General features: G+C 42.4%; 1 protein-coding gene across 1 annotated transcript in view; it reads left to right on the plus strand.

Moving 5' to 3' along the window:
- Nucleotides 1-2,952: 2,952 nt before the first annotated feature.
- The window catches only part of FAM3C (FAM3 metabolism regulating signaling molecule C), a 50,007-nt gene continuing 31,824 nt past the window's right edge, over nucleotides 2,953-21,135 (plus strand). Inside the window, exons 1-2 of the mRNA XM_054726318.1 lie at nucleotides 2,953-3,140; nucleotides 19,664-19,718. Coding sequence (XP_054582293.1) covers nucleotides 19,706-19,718 — 13 coding nt within the window. The 5' untranslated portion in view covers nucleotides 2,953-3,140; nucleotides 19,664-19,705. The remainder of the gene's footprint in view (nucleotides 3,141-19,663; nucleotides 19,719-21,135) is intronic.

The raw sequence follows: 21,135 nt of genomic DNA on the forward strand, positions 1-21,135 counted from the left end.
TATCTATCTATAATAATAAAAGCGTAATATGCTAATTAGACAGGATGACCTTCCGAACGACCTTCCAGACGACCTTCAAGATGAAGCCGGGGCTGTGAGGGCCGAGGCAGAGGCAGCCGCTGTGGCTGCGAGGGCCGAGCCCCTTGCATGAATTTCGTGCATCGGACCTCTAGTTGCTCTATAAAAAGCTACTACAACATTTAGCAACTTAAAACAGCAACAATTATTTTTCAAGGTTCTGTGGGCTGCCCTGGCCGGTATGGTTCAGTCAGTTGGTTGAGTGTTCTCCCACGTACGGAGAGGTCACCAGTTGGATTTCCAGCCTGGGGTTTCAGGCTTGCTCCCTAGTAGGGGGCGCATAGGAGACAGCCAAATAATGTTTCTCAAAGATGTTTCTATCTCTCTCTCTCTCCCCCCGCCCTCTCCCTCCCTCTCTCTCTCTCTCTCTCTCTCTCTCTCTCTCTCAAATAAATAAAAACATATTTTAAAAAGATTCTGCAGGCCGGATAGTCTTAACAGGGCAGTCCCATTTATTATCGTTTGGAGTCACTCATGTGGTGCATTCATTCAGCGAGGGACTTAGCTGGGGCGGACACATGCGAGATGCCGTCACTCCCGCAGCTGGTGCCTCGGCTGGGGTGATTGGAATGGTTTGGCCTAAGTAGGTCTCTATGTCTCTCTTCATGCAGTTTTTCCTCGTTCAGTAAACTAGTCTGAGTTTCTTTACATAGTGACTGGATCACAGGTCCCAAGACAGTGGAATGAAAGCTGCAAAGCCCAGAAGTCACACAGCATCACTTATAAGGCATTCCTTCTATGGGTCAAAACAAGTCCCAGGACCAGCCTGAGTTCAAGAGAAGGCAGGGCAGGCCCCACCTCTTGAGGGTAAAAGGGGCATGAGTTTACAGGAATGGGAGGAATTGTTGGTGACCATATTTGCAGACAATCTACTACTGGACAGACAGAAATCTGATGCCAAATGGAATATTCTGCCTGAGAATGGGTCCAATTAAAATTCTGAGGCTTTTCATCAAGTTTTATATTTAACAATATTAGAGAAAACTTCAGTGGGAAATAATGTAGTATAAATTATCATTTCATATAAAACTCTGCACCCACTGAAGACAGAATGGATTTTCTTTTCAAATATACACAAGGAGTGGGCTTTGAGGCTGGGCACGTGGGTTTGAATCTTGGCTCCACCAGGGACTAGCAGTAACGCCTTGGGCAACTTCCTGTTCAGTCGAACACTTATTCCCTCTGTATTTACGGAATTATTGTGAGATTAAAAGAGTCAATATATATAAAGTGCTTAGAGAAGAGCCTGGCACACGGTAAGCATACTATAAATATTGGCTTTTAAATGTAAATTACCATGATCTGTTATGTAACAAAGCAGCACGTGTTTGAGCCAAACCTCCTGGAGCTGCGAAGAGATGAGGTGTTATTCAATTTAGTCACTAATCCTCATTACTTCCCCGCTGCCTCTCCCACTTGTTGCCAACTTAAAAGGTAGGTGGAACAATTGTGTGATTAACAGGTGTTCTAAAGACTTACCAACTTTTAAACATGACAATCCATATTAAGAAACATCATTTACATTGTAATCCAGACACCCGCCCCCCCCATACCTAATACTTACAAATTCTTCATGAAACAATGCTTATCCTCAACTTGTGCTATGATCTCTGCCTTTTTTCCCCCTTCTATTTCAGTGAATCAACAACAATATGTTCATTGTGACCCACTATCATTAACCTCACTGAAGAGTTCTAAGCTATATATTACGGTCAGTGACAAATTAGGATATTGAACACATTTTCAGCCCAGGAATTGTTTCAAGTGTGGTGCTGTAAGAATATGACATATGTCATTTTCATAGAGGCCACTTCAGTTATGGAGCAAAAAGCTCTCACAAATATGGCCCGACCCTCCCTGCTCAAGAGGCTTCATCAATTCTTTCACTGGGACACGGGGTCTAGGGGAGGCATGTGTACAGCAAATGTGTTTTAGTAAGAAACAAAGTGCCTTGTTTAGAGATGGATGGAGCTAGGCTGGGATTCCGACTTCACAACTTACTACACTGTATCTGTGAGCGAGTTATTTAAACTCAGTTTTGGAGTCTTAGTTATTGATTTGTTAAAAGGTTACACAAATAATATCTACTTCGGGTGGGTTGTGACCATTGAATGAAAGTGTCTGGCTTAAAGAAGGCTCTCAGAATGCATTTCTTGCTTCCTTCCCCTACCATGGAACGCAAACTTCAGGATGCATCGCTCTTCTTTAGCTTCTGCGTTTTCTATTTCTAGGAGAAAAACTAAGACGTGGCAGAGTCCTTACTACAGTCAAACCCCTATTATTTCTTTAATGCCACGTAAGTCCTACAACCATGTACTACTACCTTGATATTTTACTTAATGATAGTTAACAATGGCAGTTAATAGTTATTAATTTTTCTGCAATATGGATATGAATCATGAAATAATGTGGTATGCTCAGGTCAGGTTTTGTACGGTGAGGTTTGGATAGATTCCCTAGTTATGTGGAAAGAATGTGTGTCGAGGAGAAAAACAGTTCTGTTATTTTGTTAAATAAGTTAAACAAAATAACGTGCAAAACACACACTAACTTTCTCCTTGGGTGAAATATTTAAGGTCACCTGAGTTCTAGTTCTGCGGCCAGGTGGTACTTTCAGGGCAGGTGACCTAGCTTTTAAGGGGTCAAGGGAACGGGACACAGCCCGCCCCTTTCGCTACCTCCCCCCAACCCCCGCTGGGGGCGGGGCCCCGGGCGCCGCCGAGGCTCCCACGTGGCCGCGGGCACCGGACCCACCGCAGACCCTCCCCCCGCGCGGCCCCTCCCTCCGGCCGCCGCGCCGCGCGGTCCTCCACCGCCAGGGGGCGGGCGCGGCTCCCGGCGGCGGGGACCCATTGGCGGCGGCGGGGAAGCGGGGGAGGAGGCCCGGCGGCGAGCTGGCTTCCTCCCGGCCACTGGCGGGGTGCGTGGCGGCCGGAGGCGCTCGGGAGGAAGCGGAGGAGCGCGCGGGAGGCGGCGGTGGCTGCTCCCGGCGGCCCCGGGCAGGACTGACCGCGGGGAGGCCGGAAGGCGGCGCGCTCGGCGGAGAGGCGGGCGGGAGGCCGGTGAGACGCGGCGAGGCGAAGGGACCGCGGCCCGGGGAGGGGAGCATGGCGGGAGGGTCGGGGAGCGCCCAGCTTCTCCTGCGTCCTCCCTCACCCCGCGGCGACTGCCGGCCGGGCGATCGCGGCGGGGAGGGCCCGGGCGGGACCGGCCGCTGCCCCGCGCGGTCTCCCCGCAGGCGTCCCGCCCCGGTTCCGCGGAGGGGGCGGCGCCGCACCTGGCCCCGCTGGGCGATGCGCTGGGCGCTGGGCTGCCCCCTGGGCGCGCCCTGGACGCGGGGGACCGGGTGCGGGGAGCAGGGGGGTTGAGGGGCTCGGCCCGGGGTCGGAATGGTGGGCTGAGTGTCCAGAGGCAGATGGAGTTGCTGTCCATGGAGCTCTGTGGAGGCCCGTGTAGCTCACTTGTGAAGTTTCAGTGTCTCTTACGCGAGAGGTACTTTTATTTTTGAACTGCCCAGCCCATTGGGCTTGGGTGTCGTTGATGAATGTGCTGCTCCTTCTTCTCCTTTTACCCCGCTTGTTACCTAGCCTCACCCTTCCTACCGGGTGTGAGCCCAGATCTAAACGGCATCAGGGATGGATTGACGTTGGTATTGAGCTATCCTGCTGTGGGGTGTGTGTGTGTGTGTGTGTGTGTGTGTGTGTGTGTGGTTTCATCTGCCTTTTATTTACTTTTGTATAATGCACAACCACCGTCTAACCGACAGAACCTTTTCTTTGTTTCTTTTTATTTAATAAAAAAAAACATAAGGATACAGTGATACTAGATACTATTAGATTGCTTACTAGGTATTGTGCCAAGTTTGTTTCATAGGCACACTTGTTTCTTAGAACCCAAAGACTAGGCCCTTTTATCTCTCATTCCCAATTTTACAAAGAAAATATGAACTCCTGGGGGGTTGATGCTAACAGTGGATCCCGTACTGTACCCCTTACTGTACACCTTGGACCCTTGACCACCTTAGGGATTCGTGATATCCTGTTTTTCAAGTTTTGGGAAACATGACTGTTACAGTCATTCAGTTCAGTCAACTACAGACCTATGTCTCAGAAGAGTATGATGGAGCTGAAAAATGTCCTGTCCTGGCCGGTGTGTTCAGTGGTTAGAGCGAGGACTGGTGCATGGGAGGGTTGGCCTGCACCAAAGTGTGGCCGGATGGATTGGGGTCAAGGGCTGGGTTGCAGGTTCGATGCAGAGGTTCCATCTCCACCATCCTCCTTGGGGTGGGAGCGGGAGGCAACCAATCCATGTATCTGTTTCATCCATGTATTTTTTTTCCTCTTGCCCCTCCAATCCTCCCTTTGATTCTCTCTAAAAAAAAAAAAAAAATCAATGGGAAAAATATCCTCAGGTGACAACTAACAAAACACAAATTCCTATCACCTAGTGACATAGTACAAGGCATTACTCACCTGTCTGAGGTGGCGCTGGTGTAAGCAGACCTGTGCTGACCGTGGCGTAAAAGCAGGTACAGTTGACCCTTGAACAGCTGGACCTGGAGGGCTCGATTCCTTCCTGCACAGCAGGAAATCCAGGTGTAAGTCTTGCCTTACGCAGTCAGCTTTCCCATCTAGATTCCTCCCACTGCAGATTGACAGCTGTGGTCTCCCAACAGCAGGTTCCCAACTGCAGGGTCCCAACTGTGGTTCAGTTACACTGTTTCCGTCCACAGTGAGTTGAAGACCCAGATGTGAAGGGCTGACTGTATTTCTTGGAAAAAAAAAAAAAAATCTGCATAGAAGAGGACCCTCACAGTTCAAACCAGTTGTTCAAGGGTCAATTGTATGTATATTCAGTAAATCATACTTGCTAATTATAAGAAACAATTACGTGACTGGTCTATGTATTTACTGTTCTATACTTTTTATCATTTTAGAGTGTAGTCTTTTAACTTAGTAAAAAGTTTGCTGTGCAGCAGTATGCCATACTACACCTGCAGCAACCTATACGTCTCATGTTCACTGCATCTCTTGATTGCATCATTTTCTCTCGTGCTGGATTTGCTGTTTTGTACTATAGCTTGTAGCCTAGGGCAGTGGTCGGCAAACTCATTAGTCAACAGAGCCAAATATCAACAGTACAACGATTGAAATTTCTTTTGAGAGCCCAATTTTTTAAACTTAAACTTCTTCTAACGCCACTTCTTCAAAATAGACTCGCCCAGGCCGTGGTATTTTGTGGAAGAGCCACACTCAAGGGGCCAAAGAGCCGCATGTGACTCGTGCGCCGCAGTTTGCCGACCACGGGCCTAGGGCAGTAGGTCATACCACAGAGCCCAGGTGTGTAGTAGGCTGGACCATCTAGTTTGGTGTAAGTGCACTCTGTGATGTTCACCCAAGGACAGAATTGTCTAATGATGCATTTCCCAGAACCTGCTCCCATCATTAAGTGCAACGTGACTATTCACACGGGTCTTGGAGAGTACCAAGCGATCTCCATTAAAAAGTTAATAACATGCCATTCAACACGAAATTAGCAGAGTCAGTGTCCGGCTTTGGGCATACCATTCGCTGTACCTCTTTTAAAGGCTGCCCAGTCTCTTAAGTCATCATCCCTTCCAGTTTTATACAGGTGTTAGAAGCGTTGTTTCACAAATTTTGTGTAATCCTTTCTTATCACATTAAAAAGTAGCATTTATTGATAGTAAGAAGTAAAAAAAGTTCAGCCCTGGCTGCGTTGCTCAGTTGGTTAGAGCGTCGTCCAGATAGGCCATGGTTACGGGTTTGATATTTCTGGTCAGGATACATACAAAAATCAGCCAATGGCTCTAGCCAGTTTAGCTCAGTGGATAGAGCGTCAGCCTGGAGACCAAAGGGTCCCGGGTTCAGTTCTGGTCAAGGGCACATACCTTGGTTGCAGGCTCCTCCCTGGTCGGGTTCAGTGCCGGAGGCAACCAATAGATGTGTTTCTCTCACATCGATATTTCTCTCTCTCTTTCCATCTCTCTTCCATACTCTCTAAAAATCAATGGAAAAATATCCTCGGGTGAGGATTAAAAAAAAAAAAAAGAACCAATGAATGCATACATACATAGGTGGAACAACAAATCGATGTTTCTCTTCTCTCTCTCTCTCCCCTCCGCCCTCCCCCCCCCCCCATTTCCTTTTCTCTAAAAGTCAATAAATGTTTAAAAGTAAAAAAGTTCAGTGCAGTGATTCTCAACCCGAGGACCTTTCAGGACCACCTACAAATGGGACTTTTGATTTTTTTAAGTATACAATCTTATATTGGCTGTATTAGTTTTAGATGTACAATATAATGACTTGACATTTTTATAACTAACAGTGTGATCACCCCACTAATTCTAGTAATCATCTGTCTCCATGTAAACTTTTTAAAAAAGGACACACACCAGGTTCCTCCAAAAATCCCCAACGTCGGGGCTTCTGTTTAAAAGGAAGTTAAATGAAGAATTAGCACCACTGGGTTAAAGCAACTTTCAAAATAAAGTTAATGGATGTTTTAGTATAGAATTTTAATATGGATTGCTACCTTAAGCATTGCCAACTAGTTAATCTTCTCATAATTAATGAAGCTACATTAAAAAGGAAAAGGCAATTGGAGGGAGGGTCAAAGAGCTAAGAGACTGTTAAGTGGCAAAAAAAAGTGGTGTTCATTGTTGACGATCATAAGAGTCTTCTATTTTTACCACATATTTTAGGTCTTAAATGGTGCGTCTCAGTATTTTAAAAAATTTGTGTTCATTTAAAAATGTGAGAGTTCCTACTAGGCGCCAGAAATATCCTGGAGGCTGTGAATAAGACAGCATGGTCCCTCACAAAGCTACTTTCTCTGAGGCAGTAAGTCAGTCTCTTTTTTTCCTATTTTATACCATTTCCTAAAGTTGAAAGGGGCAAGACCCAAGAAGCAAAATATTTTGGTCTTAAGTCTCACAAAAACCCATCTAGCTCAGAGCTTAGTACCACAGCAAAAATTCATGAACTAAGTCCCAAAGGATTCTGTCTTTGGGATCAGATAATCTGGGTTTTAAACTGTAGTCCTGCATTTCGTTACTTTGTGAATGGCATTGACCAATTTATTTAATGTCATGCATTGCCTTGTTCTCTTAATCTGATTGGAGAGATTGGACATGATTCCCAAGATCCTGCAACTTTAAAAGGTTTAATGATTTTTATTCAGCTCCTAAAATATAGTCCGCGGATATTTCAGAAGAGGAAATTAAGTGTTCCAGTACCTCTGCGTTTCCACAGTGTTCTTGCTTGAAATTGTTCTTACATTACATTTTCCTTATTTCTAATCTAACCTTTTCATCTGCTGTTTATAATTATTCTACTTTTACTTTTACTCTGGTGAGTTTTTTCTTTTTCAATTTCCTTTTAAAATTCAATTCCTATAACAAAATTCGCCATTTTAAAGTGTACACTTCAGTGGCATTTAGTCCATTCACAGAGTTGTGCGGTCATTACTTCTGTTTAGTTCTAAAATACCTTCTTCACCCCAAAAGGAAGGAAACCTCATGTCCATTAAGCAGTATGCGCCACTCCCTTCTTCCTCCAACCCTTGGCAACCCCTGCCTTCTGTCTATGGGTTTACCTGTTCTGGATATTTCATGTAAATGGAATCATAAAATATGGGGTCATTTGCATCTGGCTTATTTCATTTACTACAATATTTTATGTGTTCATCCATGTGGTGGCATATATTAGGACTTCCTTCCTTCCTGTCACTGAATAATATTCCACTATGGATACATACTGCATTTTGTTTAGTCATTCATCCATCGATAAAACCTGGTGAGTTTGCCGAAGCCGGTTTGGCTCAGTGGATGGAGCGTCGGTCTGCGGACTGGAAGGTCCCAGGTTCGATTCCGGTCAAGGGCATGTACATTGGTTGCGGGCACATCCCCCGGTGGGGGGTGTGCAGGAGGCAGCTGGTCGATGTCTCTCTCTCATCGATGTTTCTAGCTCTCTATCCCTCTTCCTTCCTCTCTGTGAAAAATCAATAAAAAACAAACAAACAAACAAACAAAAAAAACCAAAAAAAAAACCTGGTGAGTTTTTGTGTGCTAGTGAGAAAAAGTTAGACGGACATCTCCAGCAAAGAGTTAGTTCCTGGATTTTCATCCTAAATTCTACAAGGTTCATAAATGTGGTATCGTGGTATCAGGTGTATTTTACTTCCTGTCACCATTATATGCAGTAAGTGATCTTTAAATGTGTTTTGGAGGAACTGTGATTAGTAAAAATGAATTATTAAATGGCTTCAGAAAATTTTACACTAGAAGCTTCTTACACTTTTTTTTTTTTTTTCAAATGGCTGCTAACTTGCATTGTTTGGATTTTTTTGTTTTTTTTAGAATTGATGAGCTATCCAGGACCCTTGGGCAGATGGAACTGTTATCAGAGAAATGCATGTGTGGCCTGTCTCCTTTGCTAGTGGGCGTGGGGTCTTGGGGTGCCACTGTAGTAAGCATTTCCAGAGGTCCCCGTGGGAGGATGACATGTGGTAGAAAGCTTTCTTTGTGTGGAATTACATCATTGGGTTTCCAAAGGCCCATTTCCCTTCATCCAGTCCTGGAGGGTGTGCAGCTGGGACAGCAGAGCTAGAAGCAAAGCCAGTGGCCAAAGTTCCCTTTCCATGGTGCAGCTGGGTTCGCTTTAGCATTAGGCTAGTTTACCGTTAGTCCATGTGTGTGGCATCCACAGGGCTGTGGGACATGCGGGCGAAATGCAGGGGCATAAGTGCCCGGAGAGCCAGGAATGAGAACCAGGAGGCAGGAGAGCAAATTCCTTTGTTTAGGAGTTTAAGTGTCTCGAATCTTCCAGCCCTGCAGTGGCCATGCCTGCTCTGGCCAATGACCTGTCCCCAGGTGTGACTGACAGACAAGCACCTTCCCTATGTCACCCCGTCTTTACTGGGCGTGTGTCTATTTCCCGGTCCAGTCCCTTCCCTCAGGGATCTGTGGGGAACAGACGCGTGGCTTTGAAGCTTCCTGGCAAAGCTGCACTAATGAATGCCCATAATATTTAGCCTTTCCCTTGCTCCTTTCCTGTTATTTATAAGTAACAACGGTGTCAGAATCACTCTGCACCTATATTTGTTCACATGGGAGGTCTGACTGACAGAATTACGTTTCCCTTGCAGTTCTGCAGATTAAAGGCAGTAAAGTGCGGTGCATATGTAGGGGAGTTCTTAAACAGCCAGTCACAATAGGAACCTGTAACTTCTTATCTGATAGAATGTAAAATAGCTGCATGGGATGAAGATAGTTATAATGTATGTAAATTTCTCTCTCTCTCATCCCTTTTTGCAGCAGTTTATTAACTGGATACTTCTTTACCCAACTTACGTTAAACTTACAGTTAAAATGTATTTAGTTTTATTTTTGTCAGTGTTGTCAATACTATCTTTATTGCTATCCTTTTATCACCCTTCCTCCTCTTAGATGGATGGCATAGTGTAAGATTAAGTTAGTTTAGATTACTAATGTTTCTTTTTATTAAATTTATGGGGTGACATTGGTTAAGATCATAAAGGTTTCAAGTGTTCATTTCTATGAGACATGATGTGTATATTGCATTGTGTGACCACCACTCAAAGTCATGTCATCTTCCATCACCATATATTGGGCCCCCTTTACCTTTTCATATTACAGTTGTAGAACTCTGAAGGAGCAGGCAAAACTAAATGTCATTTTGTCTTGTTTTCTGTTTGGGGGATGTCTGTGCTCTCGATTACAGAAATCTATCACTGTTTCATTTCTTCAACTGGATTATGACTTTTTAAGCAAAATTCTGCTTCGGTCGATGAAGAAAAACCGCAGGCAAACATCTGGGTAATGCTTATCTAACGCTGTTGTAACCATTGCAGACAGGAGTTTCCCTGCTCTGTTCTTCAGCATGTCCTCCAGCATTATTTACTGCCGCCTCCCTCCTCACCCCCACGGAGGACCGGATCCACGGTCAGGCTGATCGCCATTCCTTGTAAAGGAGAGAAGGAAAATTCTTGTCATAGGAATTTTACCTTTGGGCTTTTTTGGCTTAGAGTTTTAATCCTTACTCCTAGGGATTCTGGGCTGAGGAATTTGCATTTTAAAAAGCCCACAGGTAATTCTGGGGTCCATGCTGTGGGTGACATTGCAGTTAGGGCTTCAAAAACCCAGATACCATGTTTCATTGAATCTAAGGTGTTTGTAAGGTACACCATTATTTTTTTTGCTACTAAGGAAAAAATGTGGCCCTGACTGGTTTGGCTCAGTGGATAGAGCGTCGGCCTGGGGTCTGAAGGGTCCCGGGTTCGATTCTGGTTAAGGGCATGTACCTTGGTTGTGGGCACATCCCCAGGAGGGGTTGGGCAGGAGGCAGCTGATCAGTGTTTCTTACTCTCTATCCCTCTCCCTTCCTCTCTGTAAAAAATCAATAAAATATATTTTAAAAAAAAATGTGGTGAGCCTAATCCTGATTTAAGACATGTTACACGAGGGAAGTAGTGTGCACTTTAGAATCAGCAAAATAGAGTGAGCCACAGGCCCCTCTTTGTTATGATAAAAGGTTATTAGGAAGCATAGAAACTATGAAATAAAGTAATTATAATGCAACATTTCTTCAGACCTTTTACTATGTAAAATATTTGTTTATAATAAACTTTAATATAAGGTGTCCTTACTTGACATTTATTTGTCATGATGATTGTACTGATGACTGTTTTAAAATACAGTTTAGCTATATTCTAGGCTATCATGCACTCCAGTTTGGCCCATATTATTTTCAGTTGATGGTTGATGGCTCAGTTCAAGAACATTATTTCTAGCTTGTTCGTACTTTAGTGATTTCCATTTGTAATTACAGTCCCCTGAAATACTTAATGTCACTTTGACATTGGGTATGGCTTGACCATTTAGTTATCTTTTTTTTTTTATAACATTTAATTATCTTTATCACTCACCCTAATCCTCATTAAGGGCAGCGAGCTGTTTATAAGCATATATACCAGCCACCGACTGTCCCTCTCATGAATAGGTTAGGACCGTGGTTGGCAAACTGCGGCTCGCGAGCCACATGCGGCTCTTTGGCCCCTTGAGTGTGGGCTCTTCCACAAAATACCACGGCCTGGGCGAGTCTATTTTGAAGAAGTGGCGTTAGAAGAAGTTTAAGTTTAAAAAAGTTTGGCTCTCAAAAGAAATTTCAATCGTTGTACTGTTGATATTTGGCTCTGTTGACTGATGAGTTTGCCGACCACTGGTTTAGGATATAGTGAAAATAATCAGGGGTAAGCACCAGATATTTGTCAGCGTGAACCTGAGCTCTGGCCACCGTTTTGGGCATGTAGGGTATTGAAGGAGAGAATATCTGTGGGTGAGAACAAATCTGTCTACACTAATGAAACTTCAGTGAAGCACAAACCCACCTGCTCATGGTGCTTCCTTCCTCGGCATCATCTTGGAAAATAAATTATCTTTGTCAGGAAAAAGTTGCTTAGCTATCTATTAGACTTGGGAGGGTAGCAGAGCATGTGCCCATTTAGTTCTTAATCATTGGAAGTAAGTGCTTGTTGATCGACGGAAATATTTCAGAAATCTGATATCTCACTTGTGCAGAAGTAAGAACTTCAGGTCTCTTGAGCTGAGGCATGTTGAAGGAGCAGTACTACGGGAATCCTCATGTTGAGATGACCCATGCTGAAATACTTTCGCTCCCAGAATGTAGTGTGTGTGACCGGTCTGGTGGGTTTGACTTTGATAAGAACTGAATGCTGAGGTGTCCTAAACTGAGTGACAGCAGGCTGGGATGAGAGGTGGATCAGTTAATAACTGACTGCAGGGCAGAAGCAAGGGAAGACGCTCATTCCTGATGTGTGTTGACACGGAATGAACTCCCAGGGGGCTCTTTCTGGATTATCCAGAGGGAAAAGTCCAACAGCCCACCGCCAGGCGCCACAGACCCCCGGGCACCTCTGTTTCTTGCTCACACGTGATCTTCCCTTACTGTTGCCCACACCCAATCCTAAAGAGCAAACACTTCCTTAGGGACTCTGCCCCCATCCCAGCACTAGCTCTGCCTTCCCGCCTCTCACACCCTGTATCTGAGCCAATGTAAGTTCCTTCAGATGCCTTACAGCTTTCTTCCCCACGCTGTTCCCATCAAAGAGCCCCTCAGCTCCCCCACTGCGGACTGTCCTCTCCCCTGGCTGCTGCTGCTGGCGCAGGCTGCCTGCCCCAGGACCTGGTGATTTCTCTGCCCAGCATCTGACTCAACTCGGCCCTTTCTTTTAGAAGAGCTTGTGGCTGTGAAAGTATTTGTGCAACAGTTTCCTCTCTCTCCACCGAGACAGCGGGGCAGCGTTGGTCTAAGCAGGGCACTTGCATGGTTTAGCAGGGCACCTTCGCCAGCCGGTTTTTTACTGGAGGTACAAGTTGGAATTGTAGTTACATTGGATCATTTTTTATTCTTAAAAGGATGGCATTTTATCTAGCTGCTGTAGATCAGATGGAGGCTTTCTAAAGTGTTACTTTCTCCATTCACTGCCAGGAGAGCCCCCTCTTCCCCAGCCTCCCCGCTCCCCCGCCTCAAAAAAAAAGGCATAGCTAGGATCACCCACACCCTCTTTTCTCAATGACTATGTGTAGATTTGAAAGTTGGACAGTGAAAGGCTGATGGGAAAAAACAAAGTATTCAGTTGAAAGATGATGTTGGAGGAGAGCTCTATGGATACCCAGGGGCACCAGAAAGACAAGGGGGTCCTGGAGTGAATTAAGCCTGAACCAACCCAGGGGACAAAAGTGACAAAAGGGAAGCTGCCCTGCCTCTGGGAAGGCAGAGGCATTTGGAAAAGACACGAATGCTGGGAAAAACAGAAGGCAGCAGGAAAGAGGAAGGCCAAGTAGGAGAGTGACCGACTGTGACGTAAAAGAAGCCCCTGAGTCTACAGGAGATGAGCAGGGTGTTAGGACCGGCACTGTGGGCATCGCTCCGGCATAGGGTGGCCAGGAGTCAGCCACTCAATGGCAAGTAACACACACAGCAGTTTATGGCAGACTGGAGAAAAGCTAAAACCCACCCAGTCCAATCCCAGTAGGTTTCATATTATTCATTGGTTAACATTATGGATGTATGGGGGTTTGGGCGGGAAGTGGGGTTAGAACCAAGTCTTGGCTCATTCGTGATTTTCCATTGTATACTTTTAATCCTATTTCTGTTTCTTAGCCATATTTAGTGGCCTTCACCGCACTATTGTCTGTCCATGGGCTATGCATATAAGTTCTTTTAATCTTTTTAAAAATATAATTTCAATATGATGCTATTAAGAAAATAAGGAAAGGCTAATGTATGATAACAGTTCAGATGACTGGAAAATCCAGGCATAGCTCACCCATATCCCTCTCTATACAAGGCTTTCAATAGAACATTAACATTTACTCTGTGACGTTGTCTTTACAGAAGGAGTAGATACATTTGTATTTTCCTCAGTGATTTTTTTTTTAAAGTTGGTTATCCTTGGCATTATAGAATTCACACAGATTTCTTTTTCCCCTTCCCAGATTTAAGAAAAACAAACAAACAAAAAACCCAAACCACTGTGTTTTTTGCCTCTTTTTCCTTCTAGTCAAAATGTAAGGTTAGTTTGGTTACTTAAAAACTTGGTGTATTTTTCTATAGGTAGTCATTTAAAATTTTTCCCTTTAATTATTATCAGGCCATATATATTTTTCAAAGATTTATGACACATTTGTGTTAAAATGGTAGATTTAAAAAAAAAATCCCTTTTGTAGGATTTAGTATATCTCCTAATAGTATTCAGATACTTTCTCAAGTTAGTAATTGGATTTTTTCTGTTAAGCATTTAGTGTTAAGAACACCAAATTTTATTCAATTGACATATAATATTGAAACCAGCTCAGATATTGTACTGAGTTAAATGTTGAGATTCTGTCAAATGAATGCAGCCTTCTTATCCCTCTTCATTCTGTAGTTTCAAAATTTACCCAGTCTGGCAGGCCGTTTGTATGGTAGTATCTGGGGAAGACAGGATACTGAACAGCACTCTGCATTTAGAGTGATAACATTTCTTTTTTAATTTAAGAAAAGGCTTTTTACAAGATAAGTATTTGGAATTTTAAACAGATACAGTTACACCTCTCCCTCCTTTTTAAGCCCATCACAAAAATAATCAAAACCTACATAAAGAAAACAGTGTCAGTTTCTCCTCTCCAACTTAATTTTACAGTTAATGAAATGAGATACGGTAAGATTAATTTTTAGCCTTTTAAAAACAGTATCCCCTGTGATGGTTTTGGAAAATGTTCCAGAACCTAGATGTATTCCCATCTTTGCTGTAGATGGCCAGCTTCATGTTGGGAAGGGAAGATTGTTTTTCCTTCTTTTTTTGAAGAGGATTCATTATATTGTTTCTCATGGAGTATATGCTTTTTAAAAATCTATCTTTATTGTTGATGGTATTACAGATGTCATCCATTCTCCCCCCATTAACCTCTATCCGCCCAACTCCCACCCAACCCCAGGCCTTCACCTAACTAATGTCTGGGTCCATGGGCTATGCATATAAGTTCTTTGGTTAATCTTACTTCTCACCTCCCTTCTCTCAGAAATATGTCAGTCTGATCCATGCTTCCATGTCTCTGGATCTATTTTGTTTGTCAGTTTATGTTGTTCATTAGATTCCACATATGAGTGAGATAATGTGATATTTGTCTTTCTCTGACTGGCTTATTTCACTTAGCATAATCTTCATGTACATCCATGCTGTCTCCAAGGATAAGAGATTCTTCTTTTTTTTTTTTTTTTACAGCTGCATAGTATTCCATAGTGTAAATGTACCACAGCGTTTTTATACACTCACCTACTGATGGGGACTTGGGCTGTTTCCATCTTAGCTGTTGTAAATAGCTCTGCTATGAACATAGGGGTGCATACATTCTTTCCGATTGGTGTTTCAGGACTCTTAGGATATATTCCCTGAAGTGGGATCGCTGGATCAAATGACAGTTCTATTTTTAGTTTTTTGAGGGAACTCCATACTGTTCTCCACAGTGGCTGCACCACTCTGCATTCCCACCAACAGTGTTCTAGGATTCCCTTTTCTCCACATCCTCACCAGCACTTGCTGTTTGCTGATTTATTGATGGTAGCCATTCTGGCAGGTGTGAGGTGATACTTGATTGTATTTTTAATTTAAAAAATATTTTTATTGATTTTAGAGAGGAAGGGAGGGAGAGAGAGAGAGAAACATCAGTGATGAGAGAGAATCATTGATTGGCTGCCTCCTGCATGCCTCCTACTAGTAGTAGGATCGAGCCTGCAACGCAGGCATGTGCCCTGATGGGAAATCGAACCATTATTTCCTGGTTCATAGGTTGACACTCAACCCTGAGCCACGCTGGCCAGGCTGTAGTTTCAGTTTGCATCTCTGGTCCTGGTCCTGGCATGTGATGGAGGCAATCAGTGATGTCTCTCACATCGATGTTTCACTCTCTCCCCTTCCCTCCCTCTCCCCTTCCCTTCTTCCACTCTCTAAAAAATCAATGGAAAAATATCCTCAGGTGAGGATTAACAACAGCAAAAAAATGAAATACATCAGTGGATGTGTTTGTGTGCTGCACTTTCTTCTGTTCTTCCTGTCTTTGAGGAAGGTCCTAATACACAATGCTTAGTCATTTTGTCAGATCTCTGAAGTGGTTGCTGGCAGCAGAGATTAGCAGTTCCCGGAGCAGTTTGCAAAAGCAAGATTGATTGGCATGGGATTTTGTCAACAAGCTCTTATATTAGACTATCTCAGTGAGCTGCTGGGGTGAAAGGGAAGTGGATTGGTTTGTAGTATTAGCTTCTTGCCCTTCATACGACCTTAGACAAATCCCTTGACTTCATTTATAATGACATCCTAATACCCACTACACTAGAGAGCTATTGGGAAGATTACATAAAAGAAGAATGTGTGTGAATCACTCTGTTGTCCGCATTATATTACTTGGTTTATGTTAACTGCCAAGGCCTTCCCCTCCTGGTAAATGATTATTTTTATGGCTTATTTTGTTTATCTAGAATGGTGTTCTTGTAACTCACATGCCATTTCTCAAGGAAAGAATGAAAGTATCGCTTGACCTGGGTATTTGTCTGTTTTTCCTGAATTTGATTGATTTTAGGACGATACCTGCTTTTTCAGGCCTGATTTTCACAAAACTTCCCTAAATTAGAGAAAAGTAGATAATTGGGCTAAAGGAAGTGTTTAAATTATAAGACATTGAAAGCAATCCAGTATGTCATTTTGAGACCCTAATTTAGTCTCTCTTCAGGCCAGGGCTAGGCCACGTGCTCAGTCAGTGTTTATCCAGCACAGTGTCTCACTGCCCAGGGGTCACGGTGACCTTCCTCTCAGTGGGCTCTCAGGTGACTGTGCACTTTACATGTTAGCAACAGGATTTGGCTCAGTCATTTATCTAAAACACTCAAAAACTTGTTGTTTTGGCCTGTATGTATTTCACAGATGTACTGTCAATGTTGCTTTTTGTGTTTTTGCTGTAATCTACCCTAAAAATATTGTTCCATACCATCAATATTCTAGTTGTGGTAAATGGATCTAATTTCTATATCTCTACCTTTTAATGAGCATACACAAAAATTATAAATTATTTACCTGTAGCTTCTGGATTAAAGAGATTTGAGTTTCTAGCAGAGGCTTCTTAACCTGGTGTTCATTTTCTCTGGACTTGTTTAATTCCTACCTGGTGGTTGGAGGTTCAGCCTCAGGTTTATACAAATCCCATTAAGTTTTTGCTGCCTGCCCCCTCTCCCCCCAAGATAATTATGTGTAATGAATTTCCTTGTATTTACTTACTTTTTATTATTTATTTATTTATTTATTTATTTATTTATTTATTTGAGAGAGAGAGGGGGAGAGAGAGAGAGAGTGGGAGGGAGAGAGAGAGAGAAACTGATTTGTTGTTCCACTTAATTACGCATTCATTGGCTGCTTCTTGTATGTGCCTTGATAGGGGAACAAACCTGCAACCTTGGTGGATGGGAACAAGGATCTAACCAACTGACCTACCTGGCCTGGGCATGATTTTCCTTGTTTTTTAAATGTCCTCTTAAGACGACAAGTTAGGAACAAGTTTGAATTAACACATTGTAAACAGATGCTCCTTGATTTGCTCTTAGATATGTTCAATAATCTTTCATTATGCTGATTTACACTCTTACATAATGAATTCGCTTCTTTTTATAAAAAATAATTTTATTGATTCAGAGAGGGAGAGAGAGATAGAAACATCAGTGGTGAGAGCGAATCATTGATTGGCTGCTTCTTGCACTCCCCACACTAGGGATTGAGCCCACGCCCCAGGCATGTACACCGGGAATCAAACTGTGACCTCCTGGTTCATAGGTCGACTCTCAACCATTGAGCCACACTGGCCGGGCCCAATTTGCTTCTTAAGCTAACTAATTAAAAATGTGTTATGACTGACATTTGATAAGACTTTAATTTTGAGATTTTACCAAGTGTTCTTTGATAAATTTAATGGAAAACATGAATTCAGCAAGACAGTTGTAGTTGCTTATAATTGCAGTCTTACTAGTGATCAGTTTGGAAGCAGGTCTCCTAGGCAGTGCAAAGAGATAGCAGGTGGATGAGGCAGTGACTTTAATTATACAGGGGTGGCCCCCTAGCAGGTAATGGAAACACTAAGAAGAACAGGAAGTGTATTTGCCCAACTGCTTATCACACTTTCAAAGAAATCTTCCTAGGCCGCACTCAGATAGGAGTGAAGTTACTTTGGAGCATTAGCTGGGAGGAAAGGCATGTGAACACAGTATCCATTTTTCCTAGAAGTCAAAAGAGGATTTGTAACCACTTGGGCTTTTCATTTGAAAAGCCAAGAGTTTTTGTTTGTTTGTTTTCTGCTTTTATGGGATGGTTTGTGGATATTTCAGAATCTCTTCTTTCCTTTTGGTATTATCTAAGCCTGTAGCTAAGTAGTTTAAATAGATATAGAACATTGACTTTTTAAAATATTTATCTTTATTGTTGAAATTATTATAGATGTCCCATTTTTTTCCTCATTGACCCCAGGCCTTCCCCACACTATATCTGTGTCCATGGGTTATACACACACACACACACACACACACACACACACACATATGCATATAAGTACTTTGGTTAATCTCTCTCCCCTGCCCTTGCCTCTGAGATCTGTCAGTCTGTTGCATGCTTCCATGTCTCTGGATCTATTTTGTTTGTCAGTTTAATTTGTTCATTAGATTCCACTTAAATTTAAGTGACTTTTTCTATTATGTAGAAGGTGTTCAGATAACTGACAAAGGAAAATAAATCAATAATGCTCAATTCAGCATTAGTTCAAGTGTTGATGTTTTCTTAAAACAGGGTAGATAGGGCAGGAGAAAGAGTTCGCATAATGGCATTGACCCCTTGGATGTTCACCCCTGTGCTCCTGGGTGAGCAAAGAAACTGGTGTCTCACTTCCTTTCACTGTCCTTCAGGGGTCGGGCATTATTTTTATTTGAAGCAAAATCTATGTATTATTAGGTCAGACTTCATCATCAAAACATCAGTATGAAAAATATAGTCTAAAATAAAGATGTATTTTTACACTTGACCTTAGCCAAAGGCTGAGAAGCAGTAATAATGATGTGTTTTTTATTAATGTGATTCATTAATCAAAATTTTCTTTTGAATTCCTTTCCTGTACAATAGACTGAGTAGGCTGCAGTAGCTGCCCAGCTAAACTTGGGCATGCTTTTCCTGTTAATCTCAGTCATTTGTTTTTTTCCATTTGCTTTTTTAAAATTTCCTGTCAAACTCATTTACTTGCTTTTCCATTTGCTTAAAAATTTTTTTTCTATCTTGAATTTTTTCTTAGGAGGAAAATGTACATACACACATTTTTCCCCCCAGTATCTCTTTCTTGTTATTAAGATAATACCAAAGGGTAATTTCTTCATTGATGGATAACACACACTATTAATAATAATTGCTGGAATATTTAAAATTGTAATTCTCTACTTCTGAAATGTGTTCTTTTACAAACTTAAATTGAAAACATGAAGAAGCCTTTGTTGTAAGTGGCATTACATAGTGGAGTGAGCCCTGGAGTGGGAGGCAGCAGACCCAACTCCTAGTCCCATTCTCCAGTTAATTTGTTCCATCACTGGAAAAGCATCTTAACCGCTGTGGACCTCAACTTCAAACTGAAAGTTTGGAGCTAAATATCCAAAGTTCCTCATGGATGCAGAAACACTGAGAGGAGTAAGGCATTATCTTCTCTTCACAAACTTGATGGCAGTTTTCCCCTCGTGTTCGTTCAGGGGGGGCTGGGCACACCACAGTGGAAGGAAGACATGCCTCTCACGGTGGCTGTGTGGTCCAGCCGAAGGAGACAGACCCAGTGAGGAGTTTCCCATTAGATGCCAATGTTGGTAGAACCTTAGAAATGTCATGATGCTTGGTTTAATAAATACACTCCAGACTCAGTCTGAGGAGGAATGTTCCTTCTAGATCTAATGCTGTTTGCCTTTTCTTTTGATTTTAGGAGCTTATTTAAGGAAAAGTGCCAAAGACTGAAAAACCAAACATGAGGGTAGCAGGTAAGATAGCTATGTCAACTCAGTAGAAATAATTTTGCTTGTTGTGTAACCTGTTGGTTTAGTAATGATGAAAGGAGGGGATAAATAATCTTTTTCTATATTGAATGCAAAGCTGAAATACAACAAACTAAATAATCAATTAGCCTCTTTATATTTTTTTGTTGTTGTTAATCCTCACTCAAGGGTATTTTTTTCCATTGATTTTTTAGAGAAAGTGGGAGGGAGGGAGGAAGGGGCAAAGAGAGAGAGTGAAAAACGTCGATGTGAGAATACAGTGTTTCGTGTACTCACAACTGTAAAACCTACTTTTGCCCCACTCTGTTTGCTAGTTCAAGTTCAGTCTGCCTAAATGACATTATGCATAGGCACGTCTCAGGCAGCATATTGAGGAAATTGAAAACACCGCTTGATGTTCATAGTGTTAAGGTAGTTATCCTTAAACATTATAAAAAGACAAATGCATAAATAACTGGAGGGGCTGATGACCCTCCTCTTCCTTCCTATAGGGAAAATTGGTGTGATCTGCTATAACCGGTTTGGCTCAGTGGATAGAGGGTCGGCTCACGGACTGAAGGGTCCTGGCTTCGATTCTGGCATGGACATATACTACCTTGGTTGTGGGCTCAATCCCCAGTAGCGGGTGTGCAGGAGGCAGCTGATTGATGTTTCTCATTGATGTTTCTAACTATCCATTTCCCTTCCTCTGAAAAATCAATAAAATATATTTTAAGAAATAAAAATAAAGAAAGAAAAGAAAAGAAATGTGATCCTTCTGCACCCACCCAGCCTCCAGCACAGCCAAGGCCCTGGAGGAAGTGGACACTTTACATGGAAATTTCTGAGTGTGTGTCCAACATAGGCGATAACTTGTAATTCTCAAAATCAAGATAGTCACTCTTTTAATTATCATCTTCTTGCCAGCAAACAAAATATTTTCCTAAGGGAGCATCTCTTAGAAGAACCTAAAATCAAGGTGGGTGGGCAAACAAGTCTTGCTTTAGCCATAATTAAGTAGAATCAAGTACAGGTGATTAAACATCATGATTATTAAGCAAAGATTACTGAGGGGTGTTCACTAATGCTTTTGTAGAAATTTGAAAATCTAGATCTCTTGGTCATGAACTTACAAAAAATATTCCTTTTGAGTAACTGTACAACTATTAAAGAAAAATCTTTCCAGAAACCAGTGCTTGTTTGTGGTTTTAAAAAGTTATAACGTCTTTTTTTTTCTTCTTTTTAGCAAAAATATGACCTTTGAGTACAGTAGGATTGCGATTACATATTTCCAGATGATTTTTTAAAAGCATATTATTTAACTAAGCATAGTTATTTGAAATAAAGCAAATTTCCCTTGCTCACATAAGTCTGCATTCATTCTAGTTCAAATGAAAGTTGTCACCTAGGCCCGTGGTTGGCA

This window comes from Eptesicus fuscus, chromosome 14, assembly GCF_027574615.1.
Source record: "Eptesicus fuscus isolate TK198812 chromosome 14, DD_ASM_mEF_20220401, whole genome shotgun sequence".
NCBI lineage: Eukaryota > Metazoa > Chordata > Mammalia > Chiroptera > Vespertilionidae > Eptesicus > Eptesicus fuscus.